Below are 16737 nucleotides of genomic sequence, written 5' to 3' on the forward strand. Positions count from 1 at the left end.
TTCAACTGTATGCATTCAGCTTGAATCTTGCACTTCATATCTTCCAGTTCAACTCTGATGTGAACATTCCCCTGTAGAGATGCCTCTTTTGCCTTTGGCTCATGAATTTCATGGCATTGACATGTTCGCAACCACCTTCTGATTTACTTGAATATTGTCTCCCTCGCTCTGGGGTCTTCTGTCTCCCTCTCTCAGGGGTCTTGCATTACTCATTCTCTGTTGACACATTCAGGGTTACAAATCCAAATTTTAGACTTGCTTCAGCTGAGTGGCTGTTGCACCCCACCTATGATCTGGAACTCTAAATCTTCCCTCTTGCCATTGCGTTGGGGTCTCAGACTAATTTTCATCTCAGTGTAAGTACTGTGTCATCATCCGGCCTCAACCTTGCCTTTGAGGTCTTAAATGGCTTGTTGACTCTCAACTGCCCTCCGGCAACTAGGGATGGGCAATAAATGCTGGCCAGCCAGTGACACCCATGTCCCCCAAACTAATAAAAAAAAATTTTTTGGATCATCATGTTGAACCACTTTGCACAGATCCGTAAAGGTCATGATGTTGCATAACACACAGAGTTTATCTGACATTTCTTGTTCACTTGATACTCTCCTCTGAGGTTATCATTCAAATAGTTACAAACTATTTATCACCTATTGTCTTGAAAAAAATCAACCCGTTGGATCAGACTCTTCTGCTGATATTCTCCAGTGGTCATCAGAGGCTTTTGTCTTTTTCTTACCAAATACGTGTGTGGAAAAAGTTTGCTTCTCGCAGTTAAAAGAATGCTGTTCCCACACTGGATAGTCCTTCTTTTCCTATGTATGATGCCCTCTGCAGTATTTGCATCCTGCCCATTGTTTGCAATTGCTCTGCTCTTTCAGCCTGAACTGTCTCTCAGCTTCATGTATCCCCTGGTCTGCTCTGCCATACAAATATTCTAGCTAATATTTTACAACTTCCTCATTTCTACATACATCCATCTCTTTAAGCATGTTTCTTATCTTTCATTTGACTTTCTCTCAGAGGAGTCTCATATGCCTAATTGATCTTCAATTAGATCATCTTTCAGCTGTCTGAATTCACACGATTCTGCAAGCCATGTTACTGCAATCTATGGTTTCTGTCTCACCTTGAGCTCTGGTGTTGAATACATAGCGATCTTATATAACATTCACTCAGAGTTCGAAGTGTTCATTCAAGGCTGTCTTGTTAGTTGGTTGGTTAGATTTAGAGTTGTATAAAATTTGTAGCAGTCCCTTCCCAGCAGTGTTGGAAGTATGACTACTTTTATCAGTTCTGACTTGTTAATTAAACCTGTTTCAAGCTCATAGTTTTGCCATTGCAAGCAGACATTTACAGCAGCCATGTTCACTCAGTATCTTACTCTGGTTTGCTTTTCCTAAGTCTTTTAAAGCAGGTTTGAACATTTCTGTGCGCCTGGGTTTTCAGTGTTATCACTGCAGCATTTCTAGGGTTTTAAATCTCTCCTTTAGCCCCACTTCCTGACACCATGTTTCAAGTCTAAATACACCAGAGCTTCTCAGTGTGTCTCAGAGAAAGATCTTTATTGAACTGGTCTCAAGATAGCAAAGAGATCCAGTTAGAACTGAGGGGATAATCCAATTAAGATAATGAATGGGAGAGAGTGCATTTGTTATATTACTTTTTTCTCCTTGTAATGAAATGAGAGTGAATCTCCTTTCATTCTTGGTGAGAGAGAGGAGTGTCACGACGACAGGAAACTGTGACTGAATGAGATCTGCCAACAACTTCACCAGCTAATCACAGACATATTGAACTGTTTAAAGACCTGTTAAAAAGACAAGACACTAATTTTAAAAATGGCTGCCACAAGTCACACAATGTCTCATACTAGAAGTTGAGTACTTCTTTGGAAAATTTCAATGTGAATTTCACACCCAGGAATGTGTCAATGTTCACTTCAAACAGGCATTCTCTTGAAAGGTATAAAATGCAAAAAGTTGGACTTCAATAAGCCGTAGTTCTATCAAAGCAATAGGAAATCCTAGTCACATACTCATCAGATATTCAAAACCTCCTGTCGCAGATAAAATAAATCCATCTCCTGTCAATTTCCACCTTGAAATGTAAAAATGAAAAGATCAAAAATGGAATTATTTGCATTACTGCAAGACATCCTTTCTGGGAATATACAGGTAGGAGCTTTAAAAACTAGTTCTGCCAAGCAGAGTCAGGAGGGAAGAGGATAAAGAAACACCAGTCATCTAACAAAAAACTGTTGGAACAGAAAAGATCTCTCTTTATGTAAAAGTACAGACCTGAACCAAACCAATTCCAGGATTCCGAAGGGAACCAACTAGCTTCAAATAGCTGCAACATTCAATTATCTACAGGTTTGATTTGACCTTTGTAGACAGGATATACCTGGGAAATTTACTACATTGCCAGGTAGATGCCAGTGCTGTATCTGTATTTGAGCTCAGGGAGGAGCACATTAGTTCTGAGCACATGTATTTATCACTATTGCCAGAATGTTGTCAAGGCACATAACCCTTGCAGCAGCAAGTGCCTTCAGCTGTGTCTTGATACCACAAGGAGCAAATTGGATTAGCTGAAAATGGTCATCTGTGATGCTGGAGAACACAGGAGGAGGCTGTGATGTTTCATCCACTCAGCACTTCAGCCTTTTTCTGGGGACCCCCACCATTTGAGGCTGGAGATATTTGTGACTCCTCCTCCAGCTGGTTGTTTAATTGCCCACAACCATTCACAACTGGTTGTGTGGCAGGACTGTGGCGCTTACATCTGAATAAGAAGTTTAACAACACCAGGTTAAAGTCCAACAGGTTTATTTGGTAGCAAAAGCCACACAAGCTTTCGAGGCTCTGAGCCCCTTCTTCAGGTGAGTGGGAATTCTGTTCACAAACAGAACTTATAAGACACAGACTCAATTTACATGAATAATGGTTGGAATGCGAATACTTACAACTAATCCAGTCTTTAAGAAACAAAACAATGGGAGTGGAGAGAGCATCAAGACAGGCTAAAAAGATGTGTATTGTCTCCAGACAAGACAGCCAGTGAAACTCTGCAGGTCCACGCAACTGTGGGAGTTACAAATAGTGTGACATAAATTCTGATTCTAGGATCGCATGATAAAGACTCAGGAGGAAAAAAGCAGAAATATTTATGTGAAATAGTGTGACATAAACCCAATATCCCGGTTGAGGCCGTCCTTGTGTGTGCGGAACCTGGCTATCAGTTTCTGCTCCGCGACTCTGCGCTGTCGTGTGTCGCGAAGGCCGCCTTGGAGAACGCTTACCCGAATATCAGAGGCCGAATGCCCGTGATCCTTTCTGGATGACGACACTGGCGCAGCAAGTTAAAAAAATGCAAACTGGCAAGACTGGAGGATCATATCGTACTACAATCTTGTGACATAATCAACAATTTGGTGTTGTACAGTAAGTCGTCTCACACCACCAGGTCAAATTGGTATCACGCGTTTTTCGGAGCACTGCTCCTTCATCGTGCGAGTCCCTCACCTGATGAAGGAGCAGCACTCCGAAAGCTCGTAAAACCTGGTGAACCTGTTGGACTTTAAATAACCTGGTGTTGAGAGATGTCTTACTGTGCCCACCCCAGTTCAAACCCAGCATCTCCACAATTTGGTGTTGATTGCCCAATTTTGGAAAATGGGTCACAAGGACTACAAAGGAGGAGGAAGTGATTTGAGAGCTCCATTTGCCAGCTGAACACAGACAAGTACTTCAGGAAAATGTTTATTGGTTCTGTACACTCAACATAAAAGGAACAAAGTAAACAACTAGACAGGAATCAGCTTCCATCTGGAAACCAAGTTCACAAATACGTCAAAATATATTCTGCAGTTATGAAGATATGGCAATTTTCATTTCACTAAAACTGTAGTCACTGAAACTATGTAGATATTTAACTGAAACCTTACTTTACTCTGGATACCTTCACATTATGGTCATATTTACAAGGTGTATTTTATTCTACTCAGCAAATGTAAAGCAAAGTTTAAAAAATTAACATTCCGTTTTTATATTTTACAACTGTTATATAAGTATTATCAAAGATGTAGTGGAGATAAAAGTGAAAGTCCTATATGTTTTTTTTAATGAAAAGCAGCATATAGCATCTGAACAGTGTGTGCAACAGGTAAATACACCATTACATATATACCTTTATTAAAAATGGTGAAAATCATATACATAAATCTGTGAAACATACATAGTAACAAGTACCTTATTAGATCAAAACTTTTCATTACTTAAAAATCTATTCTGAATCTACCTGCCAAAAGTTAAATTACAAAATAGTAAAATAAGAACCATTTCATTCATCTTTCATTGGGGTTTTCAAATCTATATTCTAAAAACCTCAACTCTGTAAAACTCCTTAAATTTTATGTACAAAATTTCAGATGTTAACGTTCATACAAAATTTACATTTCTAAAAAGTTTAAAATATTTGGAATGGGAACCAAATTCAATCTCAACCAGTAAATATTTAACAGTTCAAGGGAGTTTTTTTTATATAAGGATCTAAGCCACCATACAGTAGTACACTGTTACATACAACAACAATGTACTAATTATTCCAGAGGGGAAAAAACAGTAAAAAGAAAGCATAGTGCATTAGGAACACACCAGTTACATTAAGAACATTTTTAATATAATCTGTGGCTTAACTTTAAGCAGTTTTTCTTTAAATATAAAGCCCTGTAACAGAATATACTGAACCTGAGACTAAAGGAGAAAAAAAAACACGATAAACTGGAGGTATATTTATCATGTTAAAAAACACACCTGTCACTTTGTTCAGCATTTGTGTTTTGAGTATTCAGGTAACTTTCCCTTCAAACAAAATTTAGCTTAAAGTACCACTCAGCAAAAGTATAACAACACATTGAGGGCCTCTAATATAGCCTTTGGAGCAAAAATATTCCTTTGCTCAGTTAAACCAATTAAAATTAAATATTTAAAATTAAAAGGCAATCCTATCCCCTTTTAATGGTCTAAGCTGCTACCCGTAGCTTGGGAAAGTAAAAGCTAAAAATGCATTATTTTCTTTAAAAGCAAATTATAGAGATTCTAAAATAATTTTCATTCAATATACCAATGGCTGTGGCTGTTTTTAAACAAATTGTTGGTACAGACCCAAGTTCTATTGATCAAAGAAAATTACTGAGATGCTGGAATCTGAAACCAAAAGAGAAAATGCTGGAAAATCTCAGCAGGTCTGGCAGCATCTGTAAGTAGGGAAAAGAGCTGACGTTTCGAGTCCAGATGACCCTTCGTCAAAGCTATGGACTCTCATTCCCCCCTTCACAAGACTGCCCTTTGTACAAATAAGCAGAGCTGATTTAGAGTCTGGTTTTATTAGAAACTAGAACAATTCAAAAAGGGCACAGCAAATGGTGTTCAAGAGAATATAACTGGCTGGAAACTAGACCACGAGTGAGCAACAGTACAAAGAGTTTAATGCTACTGTACCACTGCTGCCAGAAATCTGAAATGAAAGATAAACAAGAAACGCTCAGCAGGCAGCATCTGTAGAGAGGAACAGTTAACGTTTCAGGTTGAGATGACATTTCATCAGTTGAATCAACTTTATTTCTCTCCACAGATGCTGCCTAGTCTGCCGAGCATTTGCAGCAGTTGTTGTTTTCGTTATATGGTGCAAAGACTTTATTTAGAATGAACCCTCATTCTGCAGTATAAATGGTTCAAGTTTTCTAGCTAGTTGCAAGATCTTAAAAAGTATGACACTGAGATGACAGGATTGTTCCAATCTTTTCAGATGAGCAATGACTTTTAAACTCAATTAAAACGTTAAAAATTGCTAATCGGCCAATCACAACATTTTAAGAAATAATCTAGGTGAAAATGTTCCAAAAATTCAAACTTGTATCTTACTGTATTTTCCAAAATGCATCCAGCTGAACAAACCTGAGTGGGGGAGAAAGTGTGCGCGCATGCATGTGTGCACACACAAACGTGTGCTTGCGTATAGGCGCAGAGGGCTGGGAATACATTTTAAAATACTTATCAGATACTAGTGAACTCGCTAGATTGGATGAAAAAGCTTCCTGAAACATTAACTGGCCTTTGCTGTTCAAAACTTCTGTTCACAACTTAAAACAGTAAGCACCCTTTTGCAAAAATTCAAAAAGTTCACTTATTAAAAATAGCTGGTACACTTCTATTTGAGACAAAACATGCATCAGTTTCATATACATTAAGAACACGTCTTAAAAATATTCAAGTAGTGAAAACTACAGTTATAAGTTTAGTTTCATAAATATAAATTTATAGCATGAATGAAATAAGATTGTTCACTAGTTAGGAGTTAAGTGTAGACAGTTGATTGGGCAACCACATTCTTTTAAATATAGACTGAACATACATTTTTCTGTAATATTTACAACAGTAATTATCTCCAGTTATCTACAAAACATTACAGTGTTTTGCACAATTGCTTCATTGTAGCAGTAATGGTTACATCAGTAAGTACTTGACTATAACCACAGATAAACACCAAATAAAATTCCTATTCTATCAAGCTACTAGTTTCCAAGCTCCAGTGCATAGAAATCATTTATGCTTTTGTTTTACGCCCACTGTGGGGCTTTAGTAACCACCATATTTTTTGTTTTTACACAATTAATCTCAAAGGCACAGTTTTAATCCATCCCACATTAACTAGACCACAGTTCTGCAGTCAAGGTACGTACAGTCAATCAAACGAGATTTCATTTTTGGGACAAAGAATCGATCACCCTACTTTTAGAAGACAGCACACTACTAAGAGTTAGGTATATAATTTTTAAATGGCTTGATTTTTTTCCCCCCGCAGGAGTGGGAGTGTTTCGCTTCACAAACAGTTTTGCTCACTGAGGGATGATCAAATTGGTAGAGATTCAATTTTATCTACTCATGGAAATGTAAGCACCAGGTGTACACCGAAGTTCATCCCATCTTCTCATAATTCCTATTCTTTGAATGGTGGAATACATTCCGATTGTATTTAAATTAGTTTATCAGTCTCCAGCTCACAACTATAACCATTTGAACTCCTAGCCCGTACTCCACTTCAATAATTCTCATCGCCTGCAAGAAATAGAAAACAAATTACATATCTTAACGGATTCTATTTACAGCAGTGCTGAAGTTCTTTAATTACTTCACATACTTTCAATTTAGCAATTGACTTCAATCTAACAGAGGGTGAAAAAACATTTCAATCAATGCAAGCAAGCAGATTTTGTTTGTTCAATTTATAGCTAGAAAACAATTTTACATAAGCACAATTTCATGCTTCTATTAAAATTTGCCAACTATTTCACCTTCTATTTATACTTAACTGTTAATTTTTGTAAATTCGCAAAACAGAATAAACTGATATAAAAATAAACATACATTATCCTATTTTCATGTATTAAATTATGATTTTCTTCCTTGCTCCTAATTACGAATCTATTTTAAATGGAAACAAATCTGGACATAAAACACTCCTTAAAATGCTTGGAAAACAAGTCTTCAACTTTCCAAATTACTTAAATCATTTGGTTTCAAGTGAAATTGATTTAGGGTACAATGAATTTTCAAAGTAACAGCACCATCTATCAGTGGTACTTGGAAGTACAATGTTTCATTTGCACTTTTCCAGTCATAATGCAAGTGGGACAGTTTGATATTTATTTGATATGAAAATACACTTCTTCATTTCCAGAAACTTAGTTGCAGGTATTTGCAGTTTCTTGGTGCCGGTGGAACCACCACAATGATTCACCATCATTTTCTAACTTTCAAAGCAGAGGAATGTCAGTCTTATATACCCAGATAATCTGGCTGAAATTGAACAAAATATGATTGTTTGGCTAAAATGAATGAAATACAATATAGGAGTTAAGTGTTGGGTAACCATATTTTTAAAAATGTAGACTGAACACACATTGTTCTGTAATATTTGCAATTAGTAATTATCTCCACACCAATGCCAAGAAAGATTCCTATTTTATCAAGATACCAGTTTCCAAGCTCCCGTGAATAACACTGTTGTATTTATGCAAACCTGCAGGCTCCATACTATAGACAGTGCTGTTGCAATCGTGGTGATATTGGGCAGACTTATTAGGGTTGTGCTACCCTGGAAGGCATTTCTTGGATTTGTAAGAGTGAAGCAGAGACCATGTCAACACATAACAGATTTGAAGCCAAGAGAGAAAACGATTTAGGAACAGGGCAGGTGAAGAAGGGGTTTCCTAACCATCTAATAAGATTCATAGGCAGAATGCAGTCTTTAAGAGAACAGGGGATCAGTAAAGAGTTAACTGATTATTAGGCAAGCTAACACCAACTGTTTACACAAATGTGAATGCAGTAAGTGAATCAAAACAAGTAGTTATGATTTTAAAACATATATGCTGATATTTTAAGTGTATTTTAAAGTATTGTTCACTTTAGCCAAGTAAAATTACCGAAAGGCATGGTGGTAAATGTCATTAGTTTAAATCCAGAGGTCTGCGGCTAGTCAGTAGTCGTCATATTGGAATTCCTATGAGGGAACATATTTTGCAACATTAATGAATAGGTCCATTCACTGCACAGACACAAGGATAGATATGCCCCTGGATACAAGAACACTTGTCTATTCAACTTGGCAGTGAGCCAGTGGGAATGTTCACTTTGACCTTATAGTAGTGTCTGCCGTTAGCAGGCAACAGGGATGTAGTTAGAGCCAAGAAGGGAGACGACATCTGGACTTGATGAATAAAATGTCACTATGCTACTAAGTATCATATGATTGGCTGAGGTACTTGACAGAGATTTGTATTGATGTATGACTACTAAATGAAATTGATTTTAAGTTAATGAAAGAAGGAATTATTCACTAGGAAAAACTATAATTGATTGGTATTTGACTATGTACGTCAGATCTTTCGGAGTGGTTCTGTAGCTCTATTCCCAGAGCTATTCAACACTTTGGAAGTCTCTGGTCGGCTGTATGTTTGTTCTATGTAAAATAAATTTGTTACGTCTTTGCACAAAGATATCTGCCTTGCAAGTTTTGAAATGTCTCAGACACAACCGGCCACCTTCAAATTTCCCCACAACATCAGGTCAAGTGAGGTGGTGTAAACAGCTCCGATTTCTATGCAATATAAGTACTAGAAACACTCAGCAGATCCAGCAGCAGCTGCGGAGAAAGTTAATGTTTCGAGCAGATCACGACTTCTTTCTATTTTAAAGAGGAGTCATATTGGACTCAAAACGTCAAGATGCTGCTAGATCTGCTAAGTGCTTCCAGCACTCAGTTTTTATTTCAGATTGCCAGCACCTGCAGTATTTTGCTTTTACTTTACTAACTTCTACGTAATTCAATGACCGGTACATTACCCCATCATCCACTCATTCAATAGCTTCATCACCAGCTAACTAATTTATCAAATAGAGATGTCACTTTATTTACACTAGTAACCCTGTATCCTGTTCTAGATATAAATCGAGAGACTAAGTCAGCAGGAGAAAAACAGAGCAATAAAAGGACAACAATTACAAAATCACCAGGTACAGTTTGTCCTCTTTTGACCTATTCTGAAATATTACTTAAATAATTAATTATAATAAACTAATTAAACCAAGGAACTACAGACCAGTGAATCTCACATCATTGGTAGGGAAACTATTAGAGAAACTTCTGAAGGAGAGCATCTATCTCCACCTGGAGAGGCAAAGCTTGATCGGGATAGTCAGCATGGCTTCATCAGAAGGTCATGCCTAACAAATTTGATTGAATGTTTTGAGGAAGTGACCAGATGTGTAGACGAGGGTAGTGCAGTTGATGTAGTTGATATGGATTTCAGCGAAGCCTTTGACAAAGTCCCACATGGGAGACTTTTAAAGAAGAATTCACATGGGATACAGGGTAATTTGATAAGTGGATTCAAAATCGGCTCAGTTGTAGAAGGCAGAGGGTGATGACAGAAGGCTGCTTTAGTGACTGGAAGCCAGTATCCAGTGGCATACCACAGGCATCTGTGTTGGGCCCTCTATTATTCGTCATTTATATAAATGACATTGATGACTGTGGGGGGTAGAATTAGTAATTTTGCGAATGAGACAAAGATTGAATGGGTGGTTAACAGTGAGGCTGAGCGTCTTGGGCTACAAGAAGATATAGACGGAAAGGTCAATGGGCAGATAAGTGGCAGATGGAATTTAACACTGAAAAGTTTGTGTTACACTTTGGAAGCAGTAATTTGACAAAAAAAGTACTCAATGAATCATAGGACACTAGGGAGTGCTCTGGGACAAAGGGACCTTGGCGTATTTGCCCACAGATCTCTGAAAGCGGAAGGGCATGTTAGTAGGGTGATGAAAAAGGCACATGGCATTTGCCTTTATCAACTGAGGCATAGATTACAAAAGCAGGGAAGTCATGTTGGAGTTGTATAGAACTTTGGTGAGGACACAGCTGGAGTAGTGTGTGCAGTTCTAGTCACACATTATCGGAAGATGTGATTGCACTGGAAGGGGTGCAGAGGAGATCATCAGGATGCTGAATGGAACATTCAGGGATGGAACATTTCAGTTATGAAGAGAGGTTGCATAGGCTTCGATAGTCACAGGTGAGCTGCCTGAAGATTGGAGTGGCAAATGTTGTACCTTTGTTTAAAAAGGGCTGCAGGGAAAAGTCTGGGAACTACAGGCCAGTGAGCCTCACATCTGTGGTGGGTAAATTGTTGGAAGGTATTTTGAGAGACAGGATCTACAGGCATTTAGAGACGCAAGGACCGATTAGGGCCAGTCAGCATGGCTTTGTGAATGGAAAATCATGTATTGAGTTTTTTGAAGGGGTAATCAAGAAGGTAGATGAGGGCAGTGGAGTTGATGTTGTCTACATGGACTTTAGCAAGGCCTTTGACAAGGTACCGCATGGCAGATTGTTGCATAAAGTTAAATCTCATGGGATCCAGGGTGACGTATCTAAATGGATACAAAATTGGCTTCTTGACAGAAGCCAGAGGGTGGTTGTAGAGGGTTGTTTTTCAAACTGGAGGCCTGTGACCAGCAGTGTGCCTCAGGGATCAGTGCTGGGTCCACTGTTATTTGTCATTTATATTAATGATTTGGATGAGAATATAGAGGGCATGGTTAGTAAGTTTGCAGATGACACTAAGATTGGTGGCATAGTGGACAGTGAAGAAAGTTATCTCCAATTGCAACAGGATCTTGATCAATTGGGCCAGTGGGCTGACGAATGGCAGATGGAGTTTAATTTAGACAAATGCGAGGTGATGCATTTTGGTAGATTGAACCAGGGCAGGACTTAGTTAATGGTAGGGCGTTGGGGAGAGTTACAGAACAAAGATACATGTTCATAGCTCCTTGAAAGTGGAGTCACAGGTGGACAGAGTGGTGAAGCAGGCATTCGGCATGCTTGGTTTCATTGGTCAGAACATTGAATATAGGAGTTGGAATGTCTTGTTGAAGTTGTACAAGACATTGGTAAGGCCACACTTGGAATACTGTGTGCAATTCTGGTCACCCTATTATAGAAAGGATATTAAACTAGAAAGAGTGCAGAAAAGATTTACGAGGATGCTACCGGGACTTGATGGATTGAGTTACAAGGAGAGGCTGGATAGACTGGGACTTTTTCCTCTGGAGCGTAGAAGGCTGAGGGGTGATCTTATAGAGGTCTATAAAATAATGAGGGGCACAGATCAGCTAGATAGTCAATATCTTTTCCCAAAGGTAGGGGAGTCTAAAACTAGAGGGCATAGGTTTAAGGTGAGAGGGGAGAGATACAAAAGTGTTCAGAGGGGCAATTTTTTCACACAGAGGGTGGTGAGTGTCTGGAACAAGCTGCCAGAGGTAGAAGAGGAGGCGGGTACAATTTTGTCTTTTAAAAAGCATTTAGATAGTTACATGGGTATAGAGGGATATGGGCCAAGTGCTGGCAGAAGGGATGGGAGTTCAGGTGTTTCTAATGTGTCGGCTCAGACTCGATGGGCTGAAGGGCCTTTTCTGCCCTGTACGAATCTATGATTCTATAATTATGCTTTTTATTAGTATCCCTGTTGTGAAGTAATGTGGCCCTTTAGCGGAGAATCAACATTTTTTTCTGGCATTTGCTCGAAGGTGTGGCTCTAATTTACATAACTACTGACACACCATTGTGACAACCTTTGATCTGGAAGCAGTACTGTAAGGAAAATTTGTACTTTCTTTAAAAAGGTCTGTGGAATCTGTAATTGCGTTTAAGAGTTTACTTCAACTGCAAAGGGATAAATTGTAATTTTCTTGAGTAAGAAATACTGGTCCATGTGAGATGGCAACCTGAAAGCAGTACCAGCAGGAAGTTAAGAAGCCATGTGGCTGGCAGACACCACAGAGCGTGACAGCAGAGGAGATGGTGGGTGAAGGCAATCAGCACACAGATCCAGATAGGGAGAGAAAGTGGATACAGATGAAAAGAGGAGCACAAAGAATTCAGGAAGAGCTCAGTTTTTCTGTTTGGTAGAAAATGAGACAGGAGCTCAGAGGTTCTGTGCAGGCTGGCTAAAAGGTCTAAAACCTGAAAAGCTGCATGGATATCTCAAATGCTGATGAGCTGGGTGTTTCTCCAGAAGTGGCCAAACTGTGAACCAGGGTGCTTTTGGCTGGTCAGTTGGAAAGAAACTCTGGAAAGCTACATCATCAGGACTATTGTGACCCAAGGTAAAGAGGGTTTGCAGAAATGCAGGCCTTGCTGATGATAATTGTAACTGTGAAACTCGATGGTGATCGGGCAGGACCCTGACCTATCCTGCATGAATAAGGAACATTATATTGTGAAGCTGTATGGCAATGCTGTGCCACATTTGTGCAGGGAGTGTCACACACGCAATTATTTGTTGTGTAAGAAGTACCTTTGTTGTATTGACTATTTAAAGTGAAATCAATCTTTTTATTTTAAGTATAAGTTGCCTGTTAATCCACGTGCAATTTGCATTGGAGTACAAACTACAAAAAGTGGAAACTTGCTGGCAATTTCTTCATTCAGTAAATTTGGTTGTTTTGGTTTAAACTGTCCCCACAGGGATTGGAACACTGCTCCAGTTACATAGCACATGTTAATCATGTTTAACTAACTTGGAGCTTTTATTTTGATAAGGTAACAGCAAGGGTTGATAAGGGTAATGTAGTTGATGTGATGAATATGTACTTCCAAAATACATTATATAAAATCCCACACAAGAGATTTTGCAGTAAAGTTGAAGCTGTACAGGGCAGAAATTTAAAAATTGTGGATGACTCAATACTTGGGAATAACCTGGAGCAGGATAGTGACAGATTTCAGGAGGGCAGAGACAGGTTGATGGATAGGTGATCAAGAGACAGATGAAATTTCATGCAGCAAAATATGAAGAGATACATTTTGGAAGGAAGAGAAGAGGCAATATAAGGTAGGGATTACAATTCTAAATGGAGTGCATGAAGACCAGACATTGGGGTATATTGTGCAAATCATTGAAGCAAAGCAGGTTGAGGAAGTGGCTTAAAAACATTCAAGGTCCTGGCCTTTATAAACAGAGACAGAGCACAAAAGTGAGGAGATGATGATGTACTGTGATAAAACATTGCTTTAGTCTGAAGTGAAATAGTGCCCATCTTAGGAAGAATAAGAAAGCTTTAGAGAGGAGGCAAAAAAGATTTACGAGAATGGCATGAAGGGTGATGGAAGATTGGAAAAGATTGGACAAGGTTGGTTCATCTTAGAGACAAAGGTTTAGAGGAAATTTGATGAGATAGATTCAAAATCATGAAGGGTCTCGAAGGATTTGATAGAAACAAACTCATTGGCAGAAATGTTGAGGACCAAAAGATTTAAGGTAATTGGCAAATGAACCAATGGCAATATTAGGAAAAATGTTTTTATACAGTGAGTTAGGATCTGGAATTCACTGTCTTGAGTATGTGGTGGAGCACAAGTGAATCTTGGCTTTCTAAAGGGAATTGGAAACACACTTGAAGAGTAAAGATTTACAGTGCTACAGGGAAAGGGTTGGGAAGTAGGACTAGCTGAACCGGAGTTGGAACAGACTTGAAGAATCAAATGGCCCCTTGTGCTGTAAGCATTCTGAGATTCTAAATTATTTTACTGGCTAGAGTAATTGGAAGTTCTTCAGTTTCATCCCACTGCTGAGCAGAAAACTTACAATTCAAACATTTTGTGATGTTATAGATGTACATTACATATTACACAATGACACTGGCCTTCTGTGGATTAATTGCATTGTGATTTAAGCTGATCTGCTGTGTAGCTATATCCAGGGAGACAGCAAGAGATAATAACACTTACTTGGACTTAAGTGATTTTGTTTTCTTTGATTCTGTCATACATTGTTTACATCTGTACAGCTTCTCACTATGACAGCGAAGGTGAACTTTGACATTCTTCTGGCGAAAGAACGGTTTATCACACAACTAAAAACAAACATTTTTCACAAGTTATCTTTCAAAAATTGCTGTTTCGTTGTAAAGAAATTGAGCATGGCTGAAAAAAAAAGACATGGTATCGAAGCTTTTCATCTTGCACACATCAACGTTTAAAGTTTATTTATTAGTGTCACAAGTAGATTTACATTAACACTGCAATGATGTTACTGTGAAAATCAGGATATACAAGAATACCAATTGTAAAGGGGACACAAATATAAATTGCTGTTCTATTTACAATTGGTATTCTTGAGTATCTGTCCTGATGAGTGCAAGACTAAAAACTTCAACGGCCTGTTTCTTTTTTTCAGCAATACTTTTAGAAATTGTAGGAGCAATGGACAAAACAAGATTTATCCTTAGATTTGATTTAAGGCAATCAGGGACTCTAAAATGCAGTAACTGATTAAGTTAAAGTCTATTACATAGGGATCTGCATTATAATTGAAAACAATTAAATGTTTTTTAATTCAGATCATTGAGAACAACATGATCAACCAATACCTAGGCATTCATCTGTTTAAAATGCTAGAGACATTTATGAGATAAGAACTGATAGCAAAACAAATTGTGAATTAGATGAGGATAGAACTGCATATTCAAGTTTAAATTTAAAAATGCATACTTTTATATTTCTCACATTGCTGAATTGGTGCATAAGTTTACAAAATAGAAAACTCTTCCAACTTATTGAAACAGTTGGTTCCCCAAACCCAAGTAACTCACTATATTTATAAAGTACCACTACTTAAGAGTTGTATAAATTTTCCTAAAAGCACTGTCTTTTCCTTATTCTAAAAGCTCAATTTCTAGAATAAGGCTCAGAATTCTTATTTTAGTATAATTTCAATGTTATTGCCAGAATGGGAGTCCCACGAGCTAGGTCTCCCTTCTTCGTTGGTTGCTTCGTGCTGTCACACAGCATTCTGTGCAGCTCCATAGGGAGCAGTAATGCAGTGAACTATATTACCAGCTGGGGAAGCAGATTTCGGAGACAACCATATCACTTGTAAAATAAGGGAAGTCAAGATTTTGATAGCAACTGTGGAGCTGCTTCAAAGTCATGCTGTTTAGTGTCTACTACAAAACTATTCAGGATAATCCGGTTGATGACCTCAGAGTAGTCTAGCAACGGAGGACACATAATACAAGTGTGTCCATGCCATCAAAAATTCTCCTGAGGCTACCTTTCTTACATAAAAGGAGAGTTCTTGGAATTAAAATACTCCCATTGGCTCCTTTCCCTTTAAAGCAATTTTTTTTAAAAAAACTTAATCCTACTGACACACGTTTAGACAATGATCTTCGTACTTACCAGACACGGCCAGTTCTTTCCCTTAATGTGTTTTATTCTGTGCATAAACAGCGTGTCACAATTTGTGAATGTTGTGCTACATTCATAGCAGGTATGAGATTCTGAAGCTTTGGTCTTTTTCACTCTTTTTCCAGCTACTGATTCTCTTCTTGTCGTCAGTTTTAATGTTGCATTAACTTTTGGCTGTATTTTCTTCAGGATTTGTGCAGCTCCCCGCAAATTCTAATGAAGAATATATATCTATTTGTAGTATTACAAGTGATTACAAGGGCATGTCACTTTCACCAACTTAAAGCATATACCCCTTAAAGGATGTGCTATGTTAAAAGATATATAATTTCACTATATGAACATCACAAAAAGTGAAACTAAAGGGATAAATAGCAAATGATTATTTTGTCCATTCCATGATACTGTATTCCATGTATCTGCTCTCACAAGACATCTTTGCTTAATATTCCTCTGTACCAAATGTATGCTGCTGTAGGAGCACAGATGGGCTTCTGTGTAACAGTGAGATTACTTACAGACTGCTCAGTAGGCTAGCCTGCCATTTGATATAACCAGCTAAATTAAAATTAAAAACTTAACACAATGCTTAGCACTTGCATTTTATACACGAGGCCTAGATGCTATTGTAAACACCAAGGATATATTCACAACACAACTGTAATATTGGTACAAAGCTGTTTCCTGGAGAAGACAAAAGGTCAGTTCAATTCTTGAAAGCCAATTTACACTGCATAATAATACAACAATTTGAAGCCAACCTGCAGCCAATGTTAAAACATATTCTCTTTATGCAAAGGGTCAGCTATATTGCAGATAGTGGTGGCAGTAGCTAAATTTTAGCTTAACATCTAACTTGTTAGCCGAAGAATCCATGTATAGTATTCACCTTCAACAAGCAGAATTCCTAATATT

The 16737-nt window shown here is 38.1% G+C and overlaps 1 protein-coding gene across 1 annotated transcript in view; it reads right to left on the reverse strand.

Annotated features, from left to right (window-relative positions):
• Window positions 1-3755: 3755 nt before the first annotated feature.
• Window positions 3756-16737, reverse strand: part of LOC144506523 (uncharacterized) — a 40041-nt gene continuing 27059 nt past the window's right edge. The window contains exons 5-7 of the mRNA XM_078232762.1: window positions 15814-16035; window positions 14362-14486; window positions 3756-7121 (exon numbers count right to left, since the gene is read on the reverse strand). Of these exons, the coding sequence (XP_078088888.1) occupies window positions 7115-7121; window positions 14362-14486; window positions 15814-16035 (354 nt within the window). The 3' untranslated portion in view covers window positions 3756-7114. The remainder of the gene's footprint in view (window positions 7122-14361; window positions 14487-15813; window positions 16036-16737) is intronic.

Source organism: Mustelus asterias, chromosome 17, assembly GCF_964213995.1.
Source record: "Mustelus asterias chromosome 17, sMusAst1.hap1.1, whole genome shotgun sequence".
NCBI lineage: Eukaryota > Metazoa > Chordata > Chondrichthyes > Carcharhiniformes > Triakidae > Mustelus > Mustelus asterias.